At 38.3% G+C, this 18,309-nt stretch overlaps 2 protein-coding genes across 2 annotated transcripts in view; both read left to right on the plus strand.

Annotated features, from left to right (window-relative positions):
* The first annotated feature begins 1 nt into the window (after position 1).
* Positions 2-3,765, plus strand: LOC128984814 (dynein beta chain, ciliary-like). The gene is made up of 5 exons (XM_054404183.1): positions 2-87; positions 463-598; positions 1,635-1,919; positions 2,465-2,575; positions 3,524-3,765. Exons 1-5 carry the CDS (start codon positions 2-4, stop codon positions 3,680-3,682), a joined length of 777 nt encoding a protein of 258 aa, XP_054260158.1. The 3' UTR covers positions 3,683-3,765.
* Positions 3,766-6,009: 2,244 nt separating this feature from the next.
* The window catches only part of LOC128987968 (dynein beta chain, ciliary-like), a 58,835-nt gene continuing 46,535 nt past the window's right edge, over positions 6,010-18,309 (plus strand). The window contains exons 1-13 of the mRNA XM_054409119.1: positions 6,010-6,377; positions 6,974-7,110; positions 7,800-7,918; positions 8,397-8,592; positions 9,123-9,460; positions 10,055-10,473; positions 11,187-11,302; positions 11,832-12,060; positions 12,489-12,566; positions 12,845-13,039; positions 14,506-14,675; positions 16,063-16,285; positions 17,426-17,592. Coding sequence (XP_054265094.1) covers positions 6,231-6,377; positions 6,974-7,110; positions 7,800-7,918; positions 8,397-8,592; positions 9,123-9,460; positions 10,055-10,473; positions 11,187-11,302; positions 11,832-12,060; positions 12,489-12,566; positions 12,845-13,039; positions 14,506-14,675; positions 16,063-16,285; positions 17,426-17,592 — 2,534 coding nt within the window. The 5' untranslated portion in view covers positions 6,010-6,230. The remainder of the gene's footprint in view (positions 6,378-6,973; positions 7,111-7,799; positions 7,919-8,396; positions 8,593-9,122; positions 9,461-10,054; positions 10,474-11,186; positions 11,303-11,831; positions 12,061-12,488; positions 12,567-12,844; positions 13,040-14,505; positions 14,676-16,062; positions 16,286-17,425; positions 17,593-18,309) is intronic.

The raw sequence follows: 18,309 nt of genomic DNA on the forward strand, positions 1-18,309 counted from the left end.
TATGGATCCGAGTTCACTGTTTCAAGGAGAGGTCCCAGAAAATATGGTGAAGGTTCAAGAGGTTATTGTTATGGTGGAGGAATTCAAGTATGTATACTTACTATTTCTATAATTTTTATAATAAAAATCAGAATTATCAATTGAGATGGGGATGCCACCTAGGTGCGTACCGTTCCGTACCGTATTTAAACCCAAATGTAGGTGAAAGATGAGTGTACAATGTTTTTAGATGATCTCTGCTTTGTTACTGACTAATTATTACCAGAGGTTAAAATACAATAATCCACAATGTGATCAACATCACCGAGCAGTAAAAGAAACACAAATAACGCTATAATGATTAATGAACAGCAAATTTTACTTTAAAACCAGTGAATTTTTAGCTATCTCAATCATGCTGGTATTTATTTCTACTCGCCAAAATCGACTGATCTGATATGTTGAACAAAGAAATCTTTTCAGGGGGCTGTTTGAGAAAAGCAGAGAAAAAGTGGTGACTTTGTTTCCCGAAGGTGTCGAACCAGTTCCTTGGCTTTTCAATTCAAGAATAGTCTTCAAGAGGCTTAACGCGTATTTACAAAGGCTTAAAGTTATCAGTGTAAGTATAATTAACTTAAATTACGGCACAGTAGACACTTGATCATTTTAAATCGGAGGGCAAATCAATTAAATTTGAATCATCAAGTGGTTAGTTTTTTTTTTGGAAGAAATAGAAACCATTTGAATTATAAAGAGGTTATTATCACAATACGTAAGGTAGGATAGAAAGTTACAATGACATAATTTTAGTTTTAAAATCTGTTATTTCCGTTTAATTCTTGCTCTTCAATCTCCTATAGTCATGACATTATTAAAGACATAAAGTTTGTCAAAACCCTTTTTTCTGTTTGAAGGAATTTATAATGTTTTGAGTTTTCGCTTCTAACTCAACTCTACCAGTTTTTTTACTGCTGTGACCACTTATTTTTTCTGCAGAAAAAAATTAATATACTGCTCCAAACAAACACCAAAGTTACTGTGCCTAACAAGATGCATAGTTTCTTGTGATGACAGGAATAAGTCTGTGGAGTGTTTGTGAATAAAAATGAAATATTAAGAGAGAAATAAAATAAGTCATGTTTTCAAGAAGAACAGAAATCAATAAATATTTATTTATACAGTTTGAATCATTTTTTAAACATCAGCTGTTCTAAACAAAGGCTTAAGAAAATTATTAGGTGATAGAACTTAACAAAGTCTATAAAATTACCTCCGTTCCTTTGAACTAAAGAGTTCTGCTGACGAAACTTCAAATTACTGTGTGTTCTGGCCTGCCCTTTGATTAAACTTTTTCTCTCTTTTTTTTCTACGCCAGTGGCATTTTAACTTAAGTCAACGTGAAATTAAAAGCTTTTAAGGGAAGGTGGTCCAAGTTTTGTGTATGTGCCGGGAGTTGACCCAGTCTCTCCGGCACTGATGACCAAGACGCTAACCACTAGACTATCACCACACCCAGTACTCAGTTTTTTTTTATTTTTTTTTATTTTTTTTATACTGTGTACTGTATCTAAAAATTCATGGTAAGAAGTTATTTAACAATAAAACCTAGTCTTTTGAAAAACTTACAAAGTATTCAAACTTAAATAATTTTTCAGGAGTTTTTCGAAATAGCGCTGGAGTATTCTAAACTGGAGAAAGTAGAGATCGGAGGTTTGAACGGAAAACACATCAGTACGAAGGTGTTTGCCGTTTTTGACGAGTTCAACATGGCGTTCAACGTATTCAGAAGCGTTTCGTACAACCCGGCTGAACCGGAGGACACTGCGTTCCTCTCCGACTACAAAGTGTTCAAAGAGAAAGTGCTGGATCTGGACAGAAGGATGGCGGCGCTCTCTAGTCAAGCTTTCAACGAGTGTCACAATTTTGAATCCATCTTTAAGGTAATTTATACCTATTCATATAGGACTAAGTTATAGAAGGGAATATAAGATTAGAGTTAATGAAGAACAAATAAAATGTTAAATCTTTGCTATTTGATTGCTTTATGGAAAGTCTATTCAGAGATTGCTGGTTCCTAACCATCTGCACTGTTCTAGTCACTGCTGTCCTGTGAGACATCATTGTGATTCTGTCTACAATTTATATTTATTTGATTCACAACAATAAGTTTTGATATATATTTTCAGTCATTCCAAGCTGAAACTGTATAGTAAATATTTATATACCGATACAGTATTTTCTTCCTTCTAATTGACACAAACAGCCGTAAAGATATCAGCGTGTTTTCACTCTGACAGTAAAAAGTGTGTGACTTTTGATTTGTCAGAATAGCTGAATTTTACTCTGTTAGTTAATGTTGATCAAAAGTTGAGCTCGTTTGGCGAGTTGATCATACTAACAATTTATTACCTAAAAAAAGAGCCTAATCCAACTTTTTACACGTAGAGCTGCCATACGAAGTTATTTACGTGTGTTTGAATTGCAGATGATAAATGTGTGGGACACGATGCTCAAACGTCCGATCATCCAGACAGAAATCACACCCAAGTACAGTGTCATCATAGACATGCTTAATGATGAACTGGACATCATCAAGGTACTGTGTAGCTCCTCGATAACAAGTGTAATTCTCTGATAGTCAAATATGTATGTTAAACTAAAATGTTGGCTCCTACAGTCAAAGTATGTATGCTGTTGAATTATTGTAGCTTACGTTTGAGATGGATTCCTGCAATGTATCCAGAACTTTAGCCTGTATTATGGTTAGTTCAACACAGCGCAGTCTTTTCCCGAAGACCACAGTTATGTTGTAACCTTGGAAAAAAAAATTACTTTAATCACATATTTGCAATGATTGCAAACCTTGCCAAGGCTTTCCAGCGCTTTCAAAACTATTGGTGAACCCTCTATGGGTGAGATTCATTTTTAAATGCATGAAATCAAAAATCATAGACTAATAACGTAAACATTATAGATCAATAATTAATTGTTGTTGTTGTAATAGTTAATTGTTAATTGTTGTTGTTGTTGTTGTTGTTGTGTTGTAATTAATTGTATTGAATTGTAGTAATGAGATCAATACTAAATCTAAGGTTAATGAGATCAATACAAAATCAAACTCCTTTGAGACTATTAAAAAGTAGTCAGATAATATCAGTAGAAAAGCAAAAGAGAAGACACACAATATTTTACTCAGGATCTTTAGCGGTATAAGAGCTAGGTTTTACACTTCTGTGCTGTGTCACTCTTTACATTCAGACGAAACATAAGGGGTAGTGAAAAAAATGTGAGGTACGGTGACTTCTACAACTTCCAACCTGCAAAAAAAAACACAAATTTTGTTTTAGTAATATTTGTGCATCCGGAGGAAATCCCCAAGAAGACGCTGGAAATATTTTAATATGTGAATGAGTGAATGAATTATCTCTTTATTTGGGCAAAAGACATAATTCAACAATGTCAAATTATATCTTTGCCCAAATAAAGAGATATTCATTCATAGTGTAGCTCGTAAGTTTTTACAAGTTCCCAAGTTTGTTTGCAGACACTGTACAACGATCAGTTGAAGTACTACGAGGAGACGGGGTTCATGGAGGTGGATAGAAACTGGCCGCCAGTAGCCGGGGGACTGGTGTGGATATTGAAGATGGCCAACAGAGTGTCCGGGCCAGTGGAGAGCTTTAAACAGTTTGAGAACTCGTAAGTAGCACATTGTGGTTTAAATAGGATTAATCTTATTTTAGTTTCAGTTTATGGAATTTTCCTACGCTAAGTATTTGCCCACACTCCTCAAGTGTCTAGTTATTAATGTGACTACTAGTGTCTTAGGACTTCTTCAGGTTTAGGTATTCAGTCACACTGTAGAATGTGTGATGCGGAGGCCCGTTGATGGAGTGTTTTATTCAGCTGCTCATCACTGGTCCTCTTGACTTTGACAGGCAAGTAATTAAACAGCTTAGTTAAGTTGTATGTTTGTAGGATTGTAGCCAGCACCGAGGGAGAGTATGCACTGGTCAAGGCTGATGAGATGCTGGACTTGCTGGAGGACTTGCGAGCAGAGATCTTCACCGAGTGGTGTGGCAGTGTGTGTCAACTGAAGGATGTAATGTTGAGTTGTATGTTTGCAGGATTGTAGCCAGCACTGAGGGAGAGTATGCACTGGTCAAGGCTGATGAGATGCTGGACTTGCTGGAGGACTTGCGAGCAGAGATTTTCACCGAGTGGTGTGGCAGTTGTGACAACTAAGGATGTAATGTTGAGTTGTATGTTTGCAGGATTGTAGCCAGCACCGAGGGAGAGTATGCACTGGTCAAGGGTGATGAGATGCTGGACTTGCTGGAGGACTTGCGAGCAGAGATCTTCACCGAGTGGTGTGGCAGTTGTGACAACTAAGGATGTAATGTTGAGTTGTATGTTTGCAGGATTGTAGCCAGCACCGAGGGAGAGTATGCACTGGTCAAGGGTGATGAGATGCTGGACTTGCTGGAGGACTTGCGAGCAGAGATCTTCACCGAGTGGTGTGGCAGTGTGTGAGAACTGAAGGATGTAATGTTGAGTTGTATGTTTGCAGGATTGTAACCAGCACAGAGGGAGAGTATGCACTGGTCAAGGGTGATGAGATGCTGGACTTGCTGGAGGACTTGCGAGCAGAGATCTTCACCGAGTGGTGTGGCAGTGTGTGTCAACTAAGGATGTAATGTTGAGTTGTATGTTTGCAGGATTGTAACCAGCACAGAGGGAGAGTATGCACTGGTCAAGGGTGATGAGATGCTGGACTTGCTGGAGGACTTGCGAGCAGAGATCTTCACCGAGAGGTGTGGCAGTGTGTGTCAACTGAAGGATGTAATGTTGAGTTGTATGTTTGCAGGATTGTAACCAGCACAGAGGGAGAGTATGCACTGGTCAAGGCTGATGAGATGCTGGACTTGCTGGAGGACTTGCGAGCAGAGATCTTCACCGAGTGGTGTGGCAGTGTGTGAGAACTGAAGGATGTAATGTTGAGTTGTATGTTTGCAGGATTGTAACCAGCACAGAGGGAGAGTATGCACTGGTCAAGGGTGATGAGATGCTGGACTTGCTGGAGGACTTGCGAGCAGAGATCTTCACCGAGTGGTGTGGCAGTTGTGACAACTAAGGATGTAATGTTGAGTTGTATGTTTGCAGGATTGTAACCAGCACAGAGGGAGAGTATGCACTGGTCAAGGCTGATGAGATGCTGGACTTGCTGGAGGACTTGCGAGCAGAGATTTTCACCGAGTGGTGTGGCAGTGTGTGAGAACTGAAGGATGTAATGTTGAGTTGTATGTTTGCAGGATTGTAACCAGCACAGAGGGAGAGTATGCACTGGTCAAGGCTGATGAGATGCTGGACTTGCTGGAGGACTTGCGAGCAGAGATCTTCACCGAGTGGTGTGGCAGTGTGTGACAACTGAAGGATGTAATGTTGAGTTGTATGTTTGCAGGATTGTAGCCAGCACCGAGGGAGAGTATGCACTGGTCAAGGGTGATGAGATGCTGGACTTGCTGGAGGACTTGCGAGCAGAGATCTTCACCGAGTGGTGTGGCAGTGTGTGTCAACTGAAGGATGTAATGTTGAGTTGTATGTTTGCAGGATTGTAACCAGCACTGAGGGAGAGTATGCACTGGTCAAGGGGTATGAGATGCTGGACTTGCTGGAGGACTTGCGAGCAGAGATCTTCACCGAGTGGTGTGGCAGTTGTGACAACTAAGGATGTAATGTTGAGTTGTATGTTTGTAGGATTGTAACCAGCACAGAGGGAGAGTATGCACTGGTCAAGGGTGATGAGATGCTGGACTTGCTGGAGGACTTGCGAGCAGAGATCTTCACCGAGTGGTGTGGCAGTTGTGACAACTAAGGATGTAATGTTGAGTTGTATGTTTGCAGGATTGTAACCAGCACAGAGGGAGAGTATGCACTGGTCAAGGCTGATGAGATGCTGGACTTGCTGGAGGACTTGCGAGCAGAGATTTTCACCGAGTGGTGTGGCAGTGTGTGAGAACTGAAGGATGTAATGTTGAGTTGTATGTTTGCAGGATTGTAACCAGCACAGAGGGAGAGTATGCACTGGTCAAGGGTGATGAGATGCTGGACTTGCTGGAGGACTTGCGAGCAGAGATCTTCACCGAGTGGTGTGGCAGTGTGTGACAACTGAAGGATGTAATGTTGAGTTGTATGTTTGTAGGATTGTAGCCAGCACCGAGGGAGAGTATGCACTGGTCAAGGCTGATGAGATGCTGGACTTGCTGGAGGACTTGCGAGCAGAGATCTTCACCAAGTGGTGTGGCAGTGTGCCGGAAATATGCAACACGAGCCTGGCCAAGACTCTGCTCCTCGTGGATCCTGACAGCCGCTTGCTGCAACTCAATTTTGACAAGGAGGTACACACATTATTCTGTTGATAGTATCAACCTTGCTTTTTGAACCCAAAAATATTTGTGTGGTAAAAATATTGACATTACTTCAATATTTAAAAGTAACAAAGCATTGAAAGAAACAATTGAGCTTTTCACGCTACTATTTATTAGGAATAGTATAATGCAACAGACAACAATAAGCAGTTTTTAAATATTAATTCTTTCTGTACGTAGTGGGTTCCATCCTTTGGCCATGCTGTTAGGGGTTTCTTCTACTTGCTGGCTGGTTCTATTTCGTTCTGGTTCATTAAAGTTTTGTGGATGTGCCGGGGATTGAACCCGTCCCTCCCGCACCGAAGTCTGAGACACTAACCACTAGGCTAGCAACACACCCGAGTAAATGAATGATGAGGAAAATACGAGGCATGTTTTGTGTTGTGGAGATAAAACATACATTCTAGAACATTTTCTGATGCCAAGTCGGCTACTTAAGGTTTCCATTATGTTAAATGTATTAGGTAATATATCCTTCCTATCCTATAATGGTGCCGAATATAGTTAAAGAGAGTTCCTTTTAATTCTTTCCTTTTATCAAAACAAGTGGTGATAATGTGTTGCAGCTGGAAGCCGCACTGAGGGAAGTGCGCTTCATGAAGATGATTGGCGTGGAAGTAGTACCAGAGGAGGCGCAGGAACTGTTTGACCGTATGGAGCAGCTTTGGCAGTTCACTTACAACTTGGGCCTCGTCATCGGGTGGTGAGCTTGCATTAGATACACATACAGAGCTGTCGCATACTAATCCATATAGGCATAACCTAAAACTTGTATTGAATGCATTGCTGTCCAGGTGTTAAAATGTACAAATAATAAAAAGCCAGGGTCCAAAAACTTTGGAGGTGTTACTAGTGTCAAGCTTAAATAGTCGACTGTTCTATGGTTACCAATAGAATGGCTAGAAGCAAAGTCAGTGGAATTAGTGTTTCTATTGGCTTTCTTATGTTTGAACCAAATCAAAGACGAATGATATCAGATTATAATGTCTAAAACTACGTTTAGCTTGTTGAACATTGTTTGAAAGCTTGGAACTGCTTTTGAACATTACAATTCTTGGACAATACCCAGCAGTCAGAAGGGACTGTCTAGATTAAGGCCTAAGGGTCTCCATTAATCTCTTGTGGCAGCTGAATGATAGCTAATTCAAATCTGAGATCAATTCCGTGTTATTTACTTCATCCCCTATTGCAGTTGGTTCTCACCCTTATTTTACATATTGGATGTAAAGAATATTGTGCTTGTCTCAGAATTGAACTAGCTAGCTTGGCCGCTAGTTGCAGTTGGCTGCGTTTGACAGAAGATAGTTTAAACCTCAATTTACAGATAAGACTTACGCTCGTAATCAATACTTTAATACATAATATTATATCGATATCTTGATTTTGTCAAAGGTATAACAAAATGAGACAAGATAGCAAAGCAGAGGAGTTCAACTTGGTGGAAGACGAGGTTTTAGCAATAGACGACCTCATTGACGAGGCGCAAAGTATTCTGACATGGACCTCTCCCAGTGAGTTGACTATCACTTTTTCACAAATAACTTAATTTTTCTTAAGTTTTTTTGATGAGTCGAAAAATACTGGGTTGTATTCTTGTTTGAGTCAAATAATTATATCTAAGTGAGAGAGGAATTATTTAGCTTTGATAACTTAAGGATATATTTACTTCAGTGTAATAAAATGACTGAAAATTATTCAGACTTTGCTGCAACAGCTGATAAGACTGCTAAAAATTTATTAGCCTCTAATATAGCTAATGGTTAGAATTTTTGCCTCGTTTTTTAATAGTGACTTCAGGAATTTGAAGTTGTAGTGGTTATGGATCCTTTCAATATATTTTCCTTTTTTTACCAAACTTGAATGTGAAGTCACGAATAAGAAACAATGACAGGGTCAGTGACAAGACTTGATATTTAAAAATTTGTTTTGTTAGGTTACAGTTTTTTAATTTGAAAGTTTTGCTGTCAAATTTGAATGTGTTATGTTTAGATGCTTGGGATTACATTGAGCGAATCAGAGACAATGTTGAACAGTTGGCGAATCGGGTGTTGAAAGCGCAACAGAATCTAGCGAGAATCATAAGCCTTGTCAATGCTTGGAGCGACTCGCCACTCTTCAGTCGTCACAACATGAACAAAGACAATCTGCTGGCGTTGGATGAGGCTCCAGAGAGAGTTTCAAAAAGGTATGGTGGTAGTTTGAGTGATTTACCTATGAATTATCATTTTTAGCAGTAACACATGGTTCAATAATTCAATGTAATAAATTTACAGCCCAATAAGGATACACCTAAGAACCATTGGGAGAGACAGAAATTAGGCAGAATCCTTCATGTGGCTGGGCTGTCCAACCCTCGCCCAAAGAAGGTTGAAATCTCTAGGAAGGCCACAACAGCTGGAGGAGATTAAACGATAGGACGTCTCACAGTTGTTAGGCTTTTGGGCTAACTGAGAAGAGGTGTGGTACAAAAGATCAACAGGTCTAAGTAGCTAGTAGTATTACCTCAAACCCGAAACCTCCCCTCCCCTAACAAATTGTATTTGGAGTGTATGGTCTCAGCTTGTGCGTCCTAAGATTGTTTTTTTTTTGGACCCTCGCCTCAACATCGTTTAACCTTTCTCTTATCATTTACTTAAAAAAAAATTGGTGTCTAAAATACTGGTGTGTTTGTGTCATATCAATTTAATCAAAGACCTGATAAATAATGGTTTTCAGATATGCTGAAATATACCAGACGGGAATAGAGGTTAACAAACTGGTGACAGAGAACTTCCGATTGTTCTTTAACATCCCTCTAAGGGTTGCGCCGCAGAAGGCGCAGGAAGAGGAGGGTGTGGAGGACGAACTTTATGAGGATCTTCCCATGCCACCCAAGGTGGACGGGGAAGAAGAAGAAGAAAAGCCGGCACCATCTGGAGAAGAAGAAAAGCTGGCACCCACTGGAGAAGAAGAAAAGCCGGCACCCACTGGAGAAGAAGAAAAGCCCTCACCCACTGGAGAAGAAGAAACCACTGCTGTGGAACATGTTACAGCTGAAAAACCGAAAGATGAAGGTATAAATTAAAAATTGTATTCAATAACTACGGTCAATAAGAAAATATTTACTATCCATATCCAACAAATTGTAGTTAAGGAAGGGTAAGTTGTAAGAATACAAACAAGCGTTTGGACGGTTCCCTCACAAAAAAACAAAAATTTGAATGGCCCTTAAAACATGATTTTTAATTTAGATCTTTCATCAGGTGCCTAACATTCAGATCATTATAATTTTCATTCACTGTTGATAATTGCATTTTGAACTATTTAACAAACCTAAGGTTTAAATTTTACACTCCTTTTTTTCTTTGAATCACAATCGGCTTGAAAATTCAAGCCAAAGTAATTGCATCATAAAAGAAATATAAAAAAAAACAATTCTTAGTCAAAAACACCGAGTTATAAATTATCCCAATCTCACTCTTTTTACATTACCAAAATGTTGTGGTTCAATTGTGATGCAATTAATTGTTAGAAAATTACAAGTTTTCTTAAAGCTTTCAAGATTTTCTGCACCATTTTCTATTACTTTACATTAAAGATAAGGAGACATTATGAAGTTTGCTGCAGTGTTATTTTACATAAATGTTAATAGGTTTGTCTTATTGCAGAAGAAACGCCCGTGGACGCTGAGACTGGTGAAACCCCTACTGTGCCAGCTGGTGATGTTGAGGAGGGGATGACACCTGCTGTGGAGGGGGAGGTAGAGGGAGAAGTGAAAACCGAGGTTGCCGAGGAGGGGGTACCTATCGGGTCACCTAAGCCTTCCGTCAAGTCTAAACCATCCAAAGAAGTCAAAGAAGAGACACTGCAGACTAAAACATCGAAAGTCTCCCAACCTCCAGACAAAGTGTCCGAAAAGAAATCTGAGGAAGTAAAAGAAGTTAAAATTGTAGAGAATACCAAAGGGTCCCAGGTGAGGAAGGGCTCGGTATCGCCTAGGAAGAAAGGGAAAGATAAAGGAAAGAAGAAGAAGAAAGAGTCTGTGGCTCCTCCTCAAGTGGAAATACCTGTAGTCCTTACTATGTCTGTGAGTATATGTTGTGTTTGAGACATACACTCTCTATTGTATTTTTCCAGATGTTAGCCTCTGGATTATCAATATATACAATAAGTGGTTTAACCAACTGAATTATCGGTTATCCAATTGGTCGCTGTAGCAATTAGTTTCGGCTTACTGTGGAGCCATAATCAGGCATTACAAGGACAGGATCGCCTCTGACGAAGGTCAACATATTTCAAACACAAAAAAGACACAACACTCATGACTAAAGATAGTAATGTGTCGGTTCCAAAACACGGTTGTCGGTTCCGATGGTTCTTGGGGAATAACCAGGACCAAGAAATGTTGGAAAATGTTAGAGATTTTTAAGACTAGACCGGCGGCAGTTTATGTCTAGTCCTCTTTGATACTGGATACCCGCCGGTCGCGTCTTAATATCTAAAGTCATGAGATTTGTCTTTATGTGTGAAATATGACAACGTTTGAAAGAAGTGTGAGTAAAAGAAGTCCATGTAACGCCTGATGATGGCGCTGTAGTGAGCCGAAACTAGTTGCCACAGCAACCAATTTGATTACTGATACAAGTATTTAAACTACTCTACTATTATTATTATTATTATTATTGCTATTATTATGATTATTAGTATCTCTATTGCTGTAGATTTTCGTGCCAAAACTATATACCCTAATAAGTAAGGTTACTCTATTTTATCTCTCAGTAATGACTTTTTGACTCACAGGAAGAGATGATCCAAACAGTTGTTGATGACAAGGAGAAGTTGGCGAAGTGGAACGCGTATTTGGACATGGTCGATGACGAGGTTCTTAATGGGCTGTCAAAGGCTGTGGATTGTAGGTAAGAACTCATTAAGCTAATCCTTTCACCTGTACAACCAATTTTTTGTGTTCTAAATTGTCGTCTGATGCGAGTTAACTGACTCCAGTAAAGTTAGTCGGTATTTCAGTACTAGGAATATCATACAAACACTAGAGAGTCGGAATTTGTATGCCTAGATGTAAGAATAGCCAGTCCATAATGTTATTAACTGAAGATCCACTCATCTTTCAGCCTTTACCTTATGTTTACTTAGGTAAAATCTCAAAGGGAAACCATATGGCTAAGGCATTTTTTGTAACCGAGTTCAGCTAGCTTACCTGAGAAAGTAGAGTCTAAAACAACAGTAAAAAGTCGCAACAAATAACACTGGTATTTCATTCTAATGTACTTCTAATGCGTTGAAGAGCACAGTAAGATTTCTACTTTTAAGTCAGTCAGTTTGTTTTATCAGACATTACTTTTGTCAGTTTGATGATGTCACACCATATACTGTCTGAATTAAACAATAGCATTATGACTTTTTTTCACCAAATGCTTTGTATTTCAGCCTGGGACTGTTTGTGGACGAGATGAGTCTGGTGTCAGACAAAGCTCCGTTGTTTGAAGTCCTCCTGGAGTTACAACACAGGGACATTGTGTTCGTCCCTTCGCTGGACTTTGAAGCGGACGACGCTCACTCCTTCTACAGCATAGTCCAGGGCTTGCTGGAGGACATTGTGCACATGGCCATCAAGATACCACGAGTATCTTACAACCGGCTGGAAAACACGTACATGGTATAGTACCAGTTTGTTTAAGTAACTTAAAATTTCAGTTAGTAGCTTTTTGACAGTTTGAAACTGAACCAGATGTCCTTGATGGGTAAAAGGTCATGGTTGAAGAATTTGTTGATTTCAGTCAGAGTCGATGAAGGTGCTATTTAATTTACGTACATCACTCATGCTTCATTCTTTGTGTAATCAAGGTTACTCAACTTTTATAGCTCGACAGATTGAACATTAGTAGTCATAAACTATGTGCATTTCAAAGTGCATAGCTTTATCATCAGGCTAGGATAAAAAAATGTCTTCACTCAGAAATTTTACAGTAATGTTCAATAACACACCACTAAATGCATACAAATATTGGACATTTAGATCATGTGTTAGACGTAAACCAGGAAATCAATGACTTTTGAAAATCACGATTGTAATTTATGTTCCAGGACAACATAATTGAATCGGAAGATGTAGCTTCAATGAAAACGAAAACGATGGAAAAAGTTAAAATCGCTTCAATAAAGGTAAGTTTTGGAACATTGCACTTGCACACTTGTAACTAATGCAACTCTTAAAATCATACACATGTTTAACTGATATGTATTAAATATATTTCATACAGAATTATTGGAATTTATGTAAATTGTTATGTTTACAACTTAAGCATTTTATTAACATCTATCGTATTTGAAATTGAGATTGCTGAAATGTTAACAGTAGATTAACTGTTTTAACATTCTTTTTTCTTCAACCCAGTATTGTTATAAGAGTATTCACAAGTGGTCTGTGATTGTTTTTGTAGGCGATAGAATACTCGTCGATGTTTGAAGAGTACAACTACCTCTGGCTGGACGACCGTCAGTTGTACTTGGAACAGTTCTTGAAGTACGGCCACAATTTGTCGTCCGAGGAGGAACTTATGGAGGGAAAATACAACGAAGAAGGGGTTGCATTGTTGAAAGAGAGCCCGCCAAAACTGGTCCAGTTTAAACAGCAGGTTAGCGGAATAAATGTTGGGTATTGATGTTTTTAAATCTTATCAAAGCTTACATAGACATTACTTTTTTAAGAAACGTCTTTTTTAATTTCACGTTTTTTATATTTGTGTTTTGGCCAATTAATGTTTAGTGTTTCGTGTACGTGTAAGTGTTGTTTGTGAACTTTTAACCTCACGACCATTCCATGGAATAAATCAATGTAACATTGACCTGAAGATGTGTTTGTGAACACGAAACAGTTGTAGTCAACCAACTATAATCTAGGATCACTTGACAAATACAGGTACTTTAAACCTTTTTTTGTAAAAATCAGAGATCCAGAGGCTATACCATAAAAATGAAAATAGACACTCCTTTTGTTTACAAACTACTGGAAAATCGTCTATCAGGGATTTGTAGAGAAGGGTAAGAATTGACTTTTCACACTCTTGTAATTTTCAACTTTAAGCTTTTTTACCTAAATTGTACTATAAAGTATTCCCATTCCAAAAAAAATATTTATAAACACAGTTGTAGCAATTATTTTATAAGCTAAACATAAGTCATAAGTATTTTATTGCATAAAAACATTCTTCATTACAAAGGCAATGGTGAACAGATGCATGGTCAATCAATAAGTTATAAAAACTAAAAGTAATAAGTTACAACAAAATACAACAAGAACAGCACAATTGAGAGAAAGTTACCAATTCAGACAAGTTAGAAAAAAGACAAATTTAAATAAAGATCTTGAAGCAATATCAGAGAAAAAACAATTAAAAACATTCTGTGTCATATTTTACATAAACTAATGGTCAATTAATGTCACGGTCATGATTTAGTCCAAATTTTAAATTTTTGTGGTGTATAGGATTTTATTTTTGAGGGGATCTTATTATATAGACAAATCCCCATATAGATGGGTTTTTTTTTTTTCAAAATGAGAGTGTTTATGAATTGGATAATTTAGCAGATTTGGGTTTCGAGTATTATAACTATGAGTGGGTCTAAATTCATCAAAAAGTGTATTATTTAAATGAACAAAATTTACTGTTTCATAGATGTACAAAGAAGTCAATGGCATTATTTTTAATTCCTTAAAAGAACGACGACAGCTTGATCCATATTCTGCCCCTATCATCACTCTAATAATACTTTTTAAAAACATCATAATATAAATTAATTTTTCTGAAGTAAAAGCGAATCATTATCACAAGACTTTTTGATGTTTGGCAGAGGGAGTCCTCAGATATGGAGATTACCTAACATAGAGTTGTTGTATTGGCGTCTTAGGTTAAAATCACACTTATCACCAATTTGATAAAGCCGTCACCAGATAGCTTGAGGCCTACATTCATCAAGAAAAAGTAGATACGTCTTCAGACGATGACAACTCCTATCACAAAAAGCTATGCAATTATTTATTTTTTCTGAAGTTTATAATAAAATCATTGTTGAATGCACTTAATCTGTTTACACTTTGCAGATTGATGAATACGAAGACCTCTACAAAGAACTGTCGAAGATTGATAACCAAAGGATATTTGACACTTGGTTGAGAGTAGACGTCAAACCGTTTAAGCAAGCTCTGCTCAACACAGTGTGTAAATGGGGCAACATGTTTAAACAACATCTAGTGGATCATGTGATCAACAGGTCAGTACTATAGTACATTGACTTTGTTTATCTGAAGGTCCGACTGTCTTTCCCCTATCTGGCGGCTCTAAAATGTCCAGTGTTTGCCCTTTGTTATGAGAGTTTCCTTTTCCTTCTAGCCTGAAACACATCCTTAAGAGTCCTTGGAGGCTAGCGGCGACCATCTTGGATAATTTCAAACAGCTGCTGAAGAGTTACTTATTGTCCAAAAATATTTTTACATAACACACCAATGTGATTATAATTTAATTATCTAGTATACTGTGATATTAGAAATGTTCTTTGTCGTTTTTAATTGTTCTCCAAGGGAGTCCATGGAAGCTACAGCCATCTTGGATTTGCCCGCCATAAGAGCAACGTTAATTTTGGTAATTGAAATTTTAAAATAGTTGTTTAGCCTCCGGATTAATGTATTATACTTAAAATGGTTTACAATGCCAGCATATAGTAATCCTTTGTTGCTGATTTTGGCAACTAGTTTCGTGTTATCATGTTTTGTATATGTTTTATTTATTGAACTGTGTTTGTTAACAACCTTCGAATGAAGTGATTACCTGACACCTTGAGGCCTGATGATGGTTCAGAAGAACTGAAACTAGTTGCCAAAATCAGCAACAAAGCCTTACTATATGCAGGTATTGTAAACCATTTTTGGTAAGTAATTTCAAACAGCCGCTGATGAGTTATTTGCTGCCTTACAAAAATATTTTTTAAACACCAGAGTGATTGTAATTTGAATATAATTGTTTAATTTTTTGATGTGTTAGAACGTTAGAACGTCTAGGCTCGAAGGACGCTTAACGTAGCAACTTTTAAATAGTAGGCTACACTTGTGGTTACACAAGGTTACGCTTGTAGCCGCAAACCTGAGCCCATCCAGCCGTGCGCACGGTGTTATAATCATAGATTTATCGTTTTTTAAATGTTTCGTACGTGTCGTGTATGTGTAATGAATGTAAAATGTGTTTGGCCTATTTATTCGATATATCAACGTTGTTGCTACAAAATCAAAGCAACATAGAAACAGATTCAACCTAGTGATAGTGGAGCTGAGGATGACCTGATGGTTGAAACGCGTACTCCACAGCAATTCATGGATTGATGATGTAAGTTATTTAATTATTTGGTACCAATCATGATGTTCACAAAAAAAAATAAAATAAATAATTAAGTTGCGTCTGTCAAACTGAGGAATACAATTTATTTTGATCAGCCATTTAATAAACCATTGTAAATAATGTTACGAAAGATTTTTTCAAATTAAATCTTAGAGAATGCTTACTCTAAACTGAAAACTACGACAGCAACTAAATAAACTGTTCAAGCCTATTCAAAGTGTTTCTACCCCTACTACAATGTGTGTATGACCATGATGCTGTCTGTTAAGTCTGATAGAGCTGAGAGACTTTATCAAGGAGGCGGACGAGCAGCTGAGCAAACCGCTGGTGGAGGGAGACTACGAAGCTCTAGTGACCATCATGAGTTATCTGCGCAAAGTCAAAGATCGTCAGGTAGAAACCGACAACATGTTCGAACCTCTTCGAGACATCATTGAGATGGTCAAACAGTACGATATGGAGTTTCCAGAGGAAACCTATCTTCTTCTGCAGGTAAGCGATAGCTCAGAATATTTTTCTTTTCTCCTCAATATTGACTATCGCCATGGACCTACCAGTCTTTGCGGTGATCTAAACGGAAGTACCGTTATGATATAAGTCATACTGTATTAGCAAACAAATGGTGACCATAGCCATATGATAGCAGAGGCTGGTCTTGTTGAGAAATTGCTTTCTGTGTCTATAATTTCAAATTCCTAATAAACTCATATCGTAATTATTTACCTATTTTGCCTGAAGGTCTTGTAGTTAACACTCGATTAACACTCGATGCGCATTTCGCCGCTCAGTGCGGCATCTTCATAGAGTATCTTCCTAAACACTACTGTTACTATGTACATATTTACAATATATTTTCAGTCACTAACCGGTCACATTCGCGGTCGCGGTTGCCCGGCGGCGACACGAGCGGCAGGGTACATTTCGTTCCGCACTGTTGACGTGATGGACTTGTACTGGATCTCCATAGATCCATAGATCCAGTACAAGTCCATCACGTCAACAGTGCGGAACGAAATGTACCCCGCCGCTCGTGTCGCCGCCGGGCAACCGCGACCGCGAATGTGACCGGTTAGTGACTGAAAATATATTGTAAATATGTACATAGTAACAGTAGTGTTTAAGAAGATACTCTATGAAGATGCCGCACTGAGCGGCGAAATGCGCATCGAGTGTTAATCGAGTGTTAACTACAAGACCTTCAGGCAAAATAGGTAAATAATTACGGTATAATACAGGTCTTGTCACTGGGTTCAAAAAACATTAATAAACTCAGGTTTATAAAAAGTCCTTTGCCTTCCACAGATTTTTACTCTCAGAGACTAACATTTGACAGATGTGCGATTCTCAACATATTCTTGATGCATAATAAATGTTTGTTTTCTGACAAATATCTAACAGAAAATGTATCACTATTTCTTGAACTCTATAATATTTTACTACTTTGTCTGATTCACTATCCTTAATTGTAATTTATCCCTAATCCTCGAGAATTTACTAGTAAGACATCCCTGATTCTGAAAGAATCCCTCATTCTAGGCAAATACCAGCTTCTGGGTGAATAGAAGTACCTGATTCTTGACTGATCTTTAGAGATGTGTTCCTTGGCTCATTACGTCCTCATACTTGTCACAGGAGCTGCCAGGCCGATGGGTCAACACCAAGAAGCTGGCGGTTGGTATGAAAGCCGCAGCAATGCCACTGATGCAGGCGGAGGCCAAGACGATCCGCAGCAGACTAGCGCTGTTTGAGTTCCTGCAAAAACAGTACCAGGAGACGTTCAGGAGGAGCGCGTTCTTCAAGTAAGCATTTGTGTGATTGATTATTTGCTTGGGCCTTAACATTTCAACTGACATTCAAGTCTAGCCCACATATTGTGACTCAATTTGCAGACAATAGAGAATTCATTCATGGGTGATTTTAGTCAATAATAAAGTCAAAGGCAATTCACTAATGCTCCATTCAGCCTAAATTCTTTTTAAACTAAAGAATATATACAACCTGGCAAATGTGTTGATGTTTTACAAAATTCTAGCGAAAATGAGTGTGTACTTAACTGTGTAGTGATTAGAAAAAAAGAGTCATAAATTTGACAATTGCATCTATTGTATACTAGCTGGCCCGACGGACGTCGTCCTGTCCTAATGTGGTTTTATGTCAAATGCTTGTTCATTTTTATGATGAACTCGTTCGCATCGCTCAATCACGTCCTGGTTGAAGCTCGTTTACTACACTTACTGACCTTTAGGTTGGAGCTCGTTCGCTGCGCTCACTTGCCTTCAAGTTTAGCTCGTTTGCTATGCTAACTCGCCACCAGGTTGAAATTCGTTCGCTACGCTCACTCACCTTTTGTTTGCAAATTAGCTGCTGTCATAAATATAAAAAAATAGTGCTGCACCCTGTTGGTAAACCTATTAGATTTTTAATGCTATTTAACATCACAGAATCAAATTGTTTAGTTGAACCAGCTGTTAAGATTCTTGAATTCCATTTAAATATCAGTACTCATAAGGTTAACA

Source organism: Macrosteles quadrilineatus, unplaced genomic scaffold (genome assembly GCF_028750875.1).
Source record: "Macrosteles quadrilineatus isolate MER2022 unplaced genomic scaffold, UCM_ALF_1.0 Scaffold_2__2_contigs__length_208266976, whole genome shotgun sequence".
Taxonomy (NCBI): Eukaryota; Metazoa; Arthropoda; class Insecta; order Hemiptera; family Cicadellidae; genus Macrosteles; species Macrosteles quadrilineatus.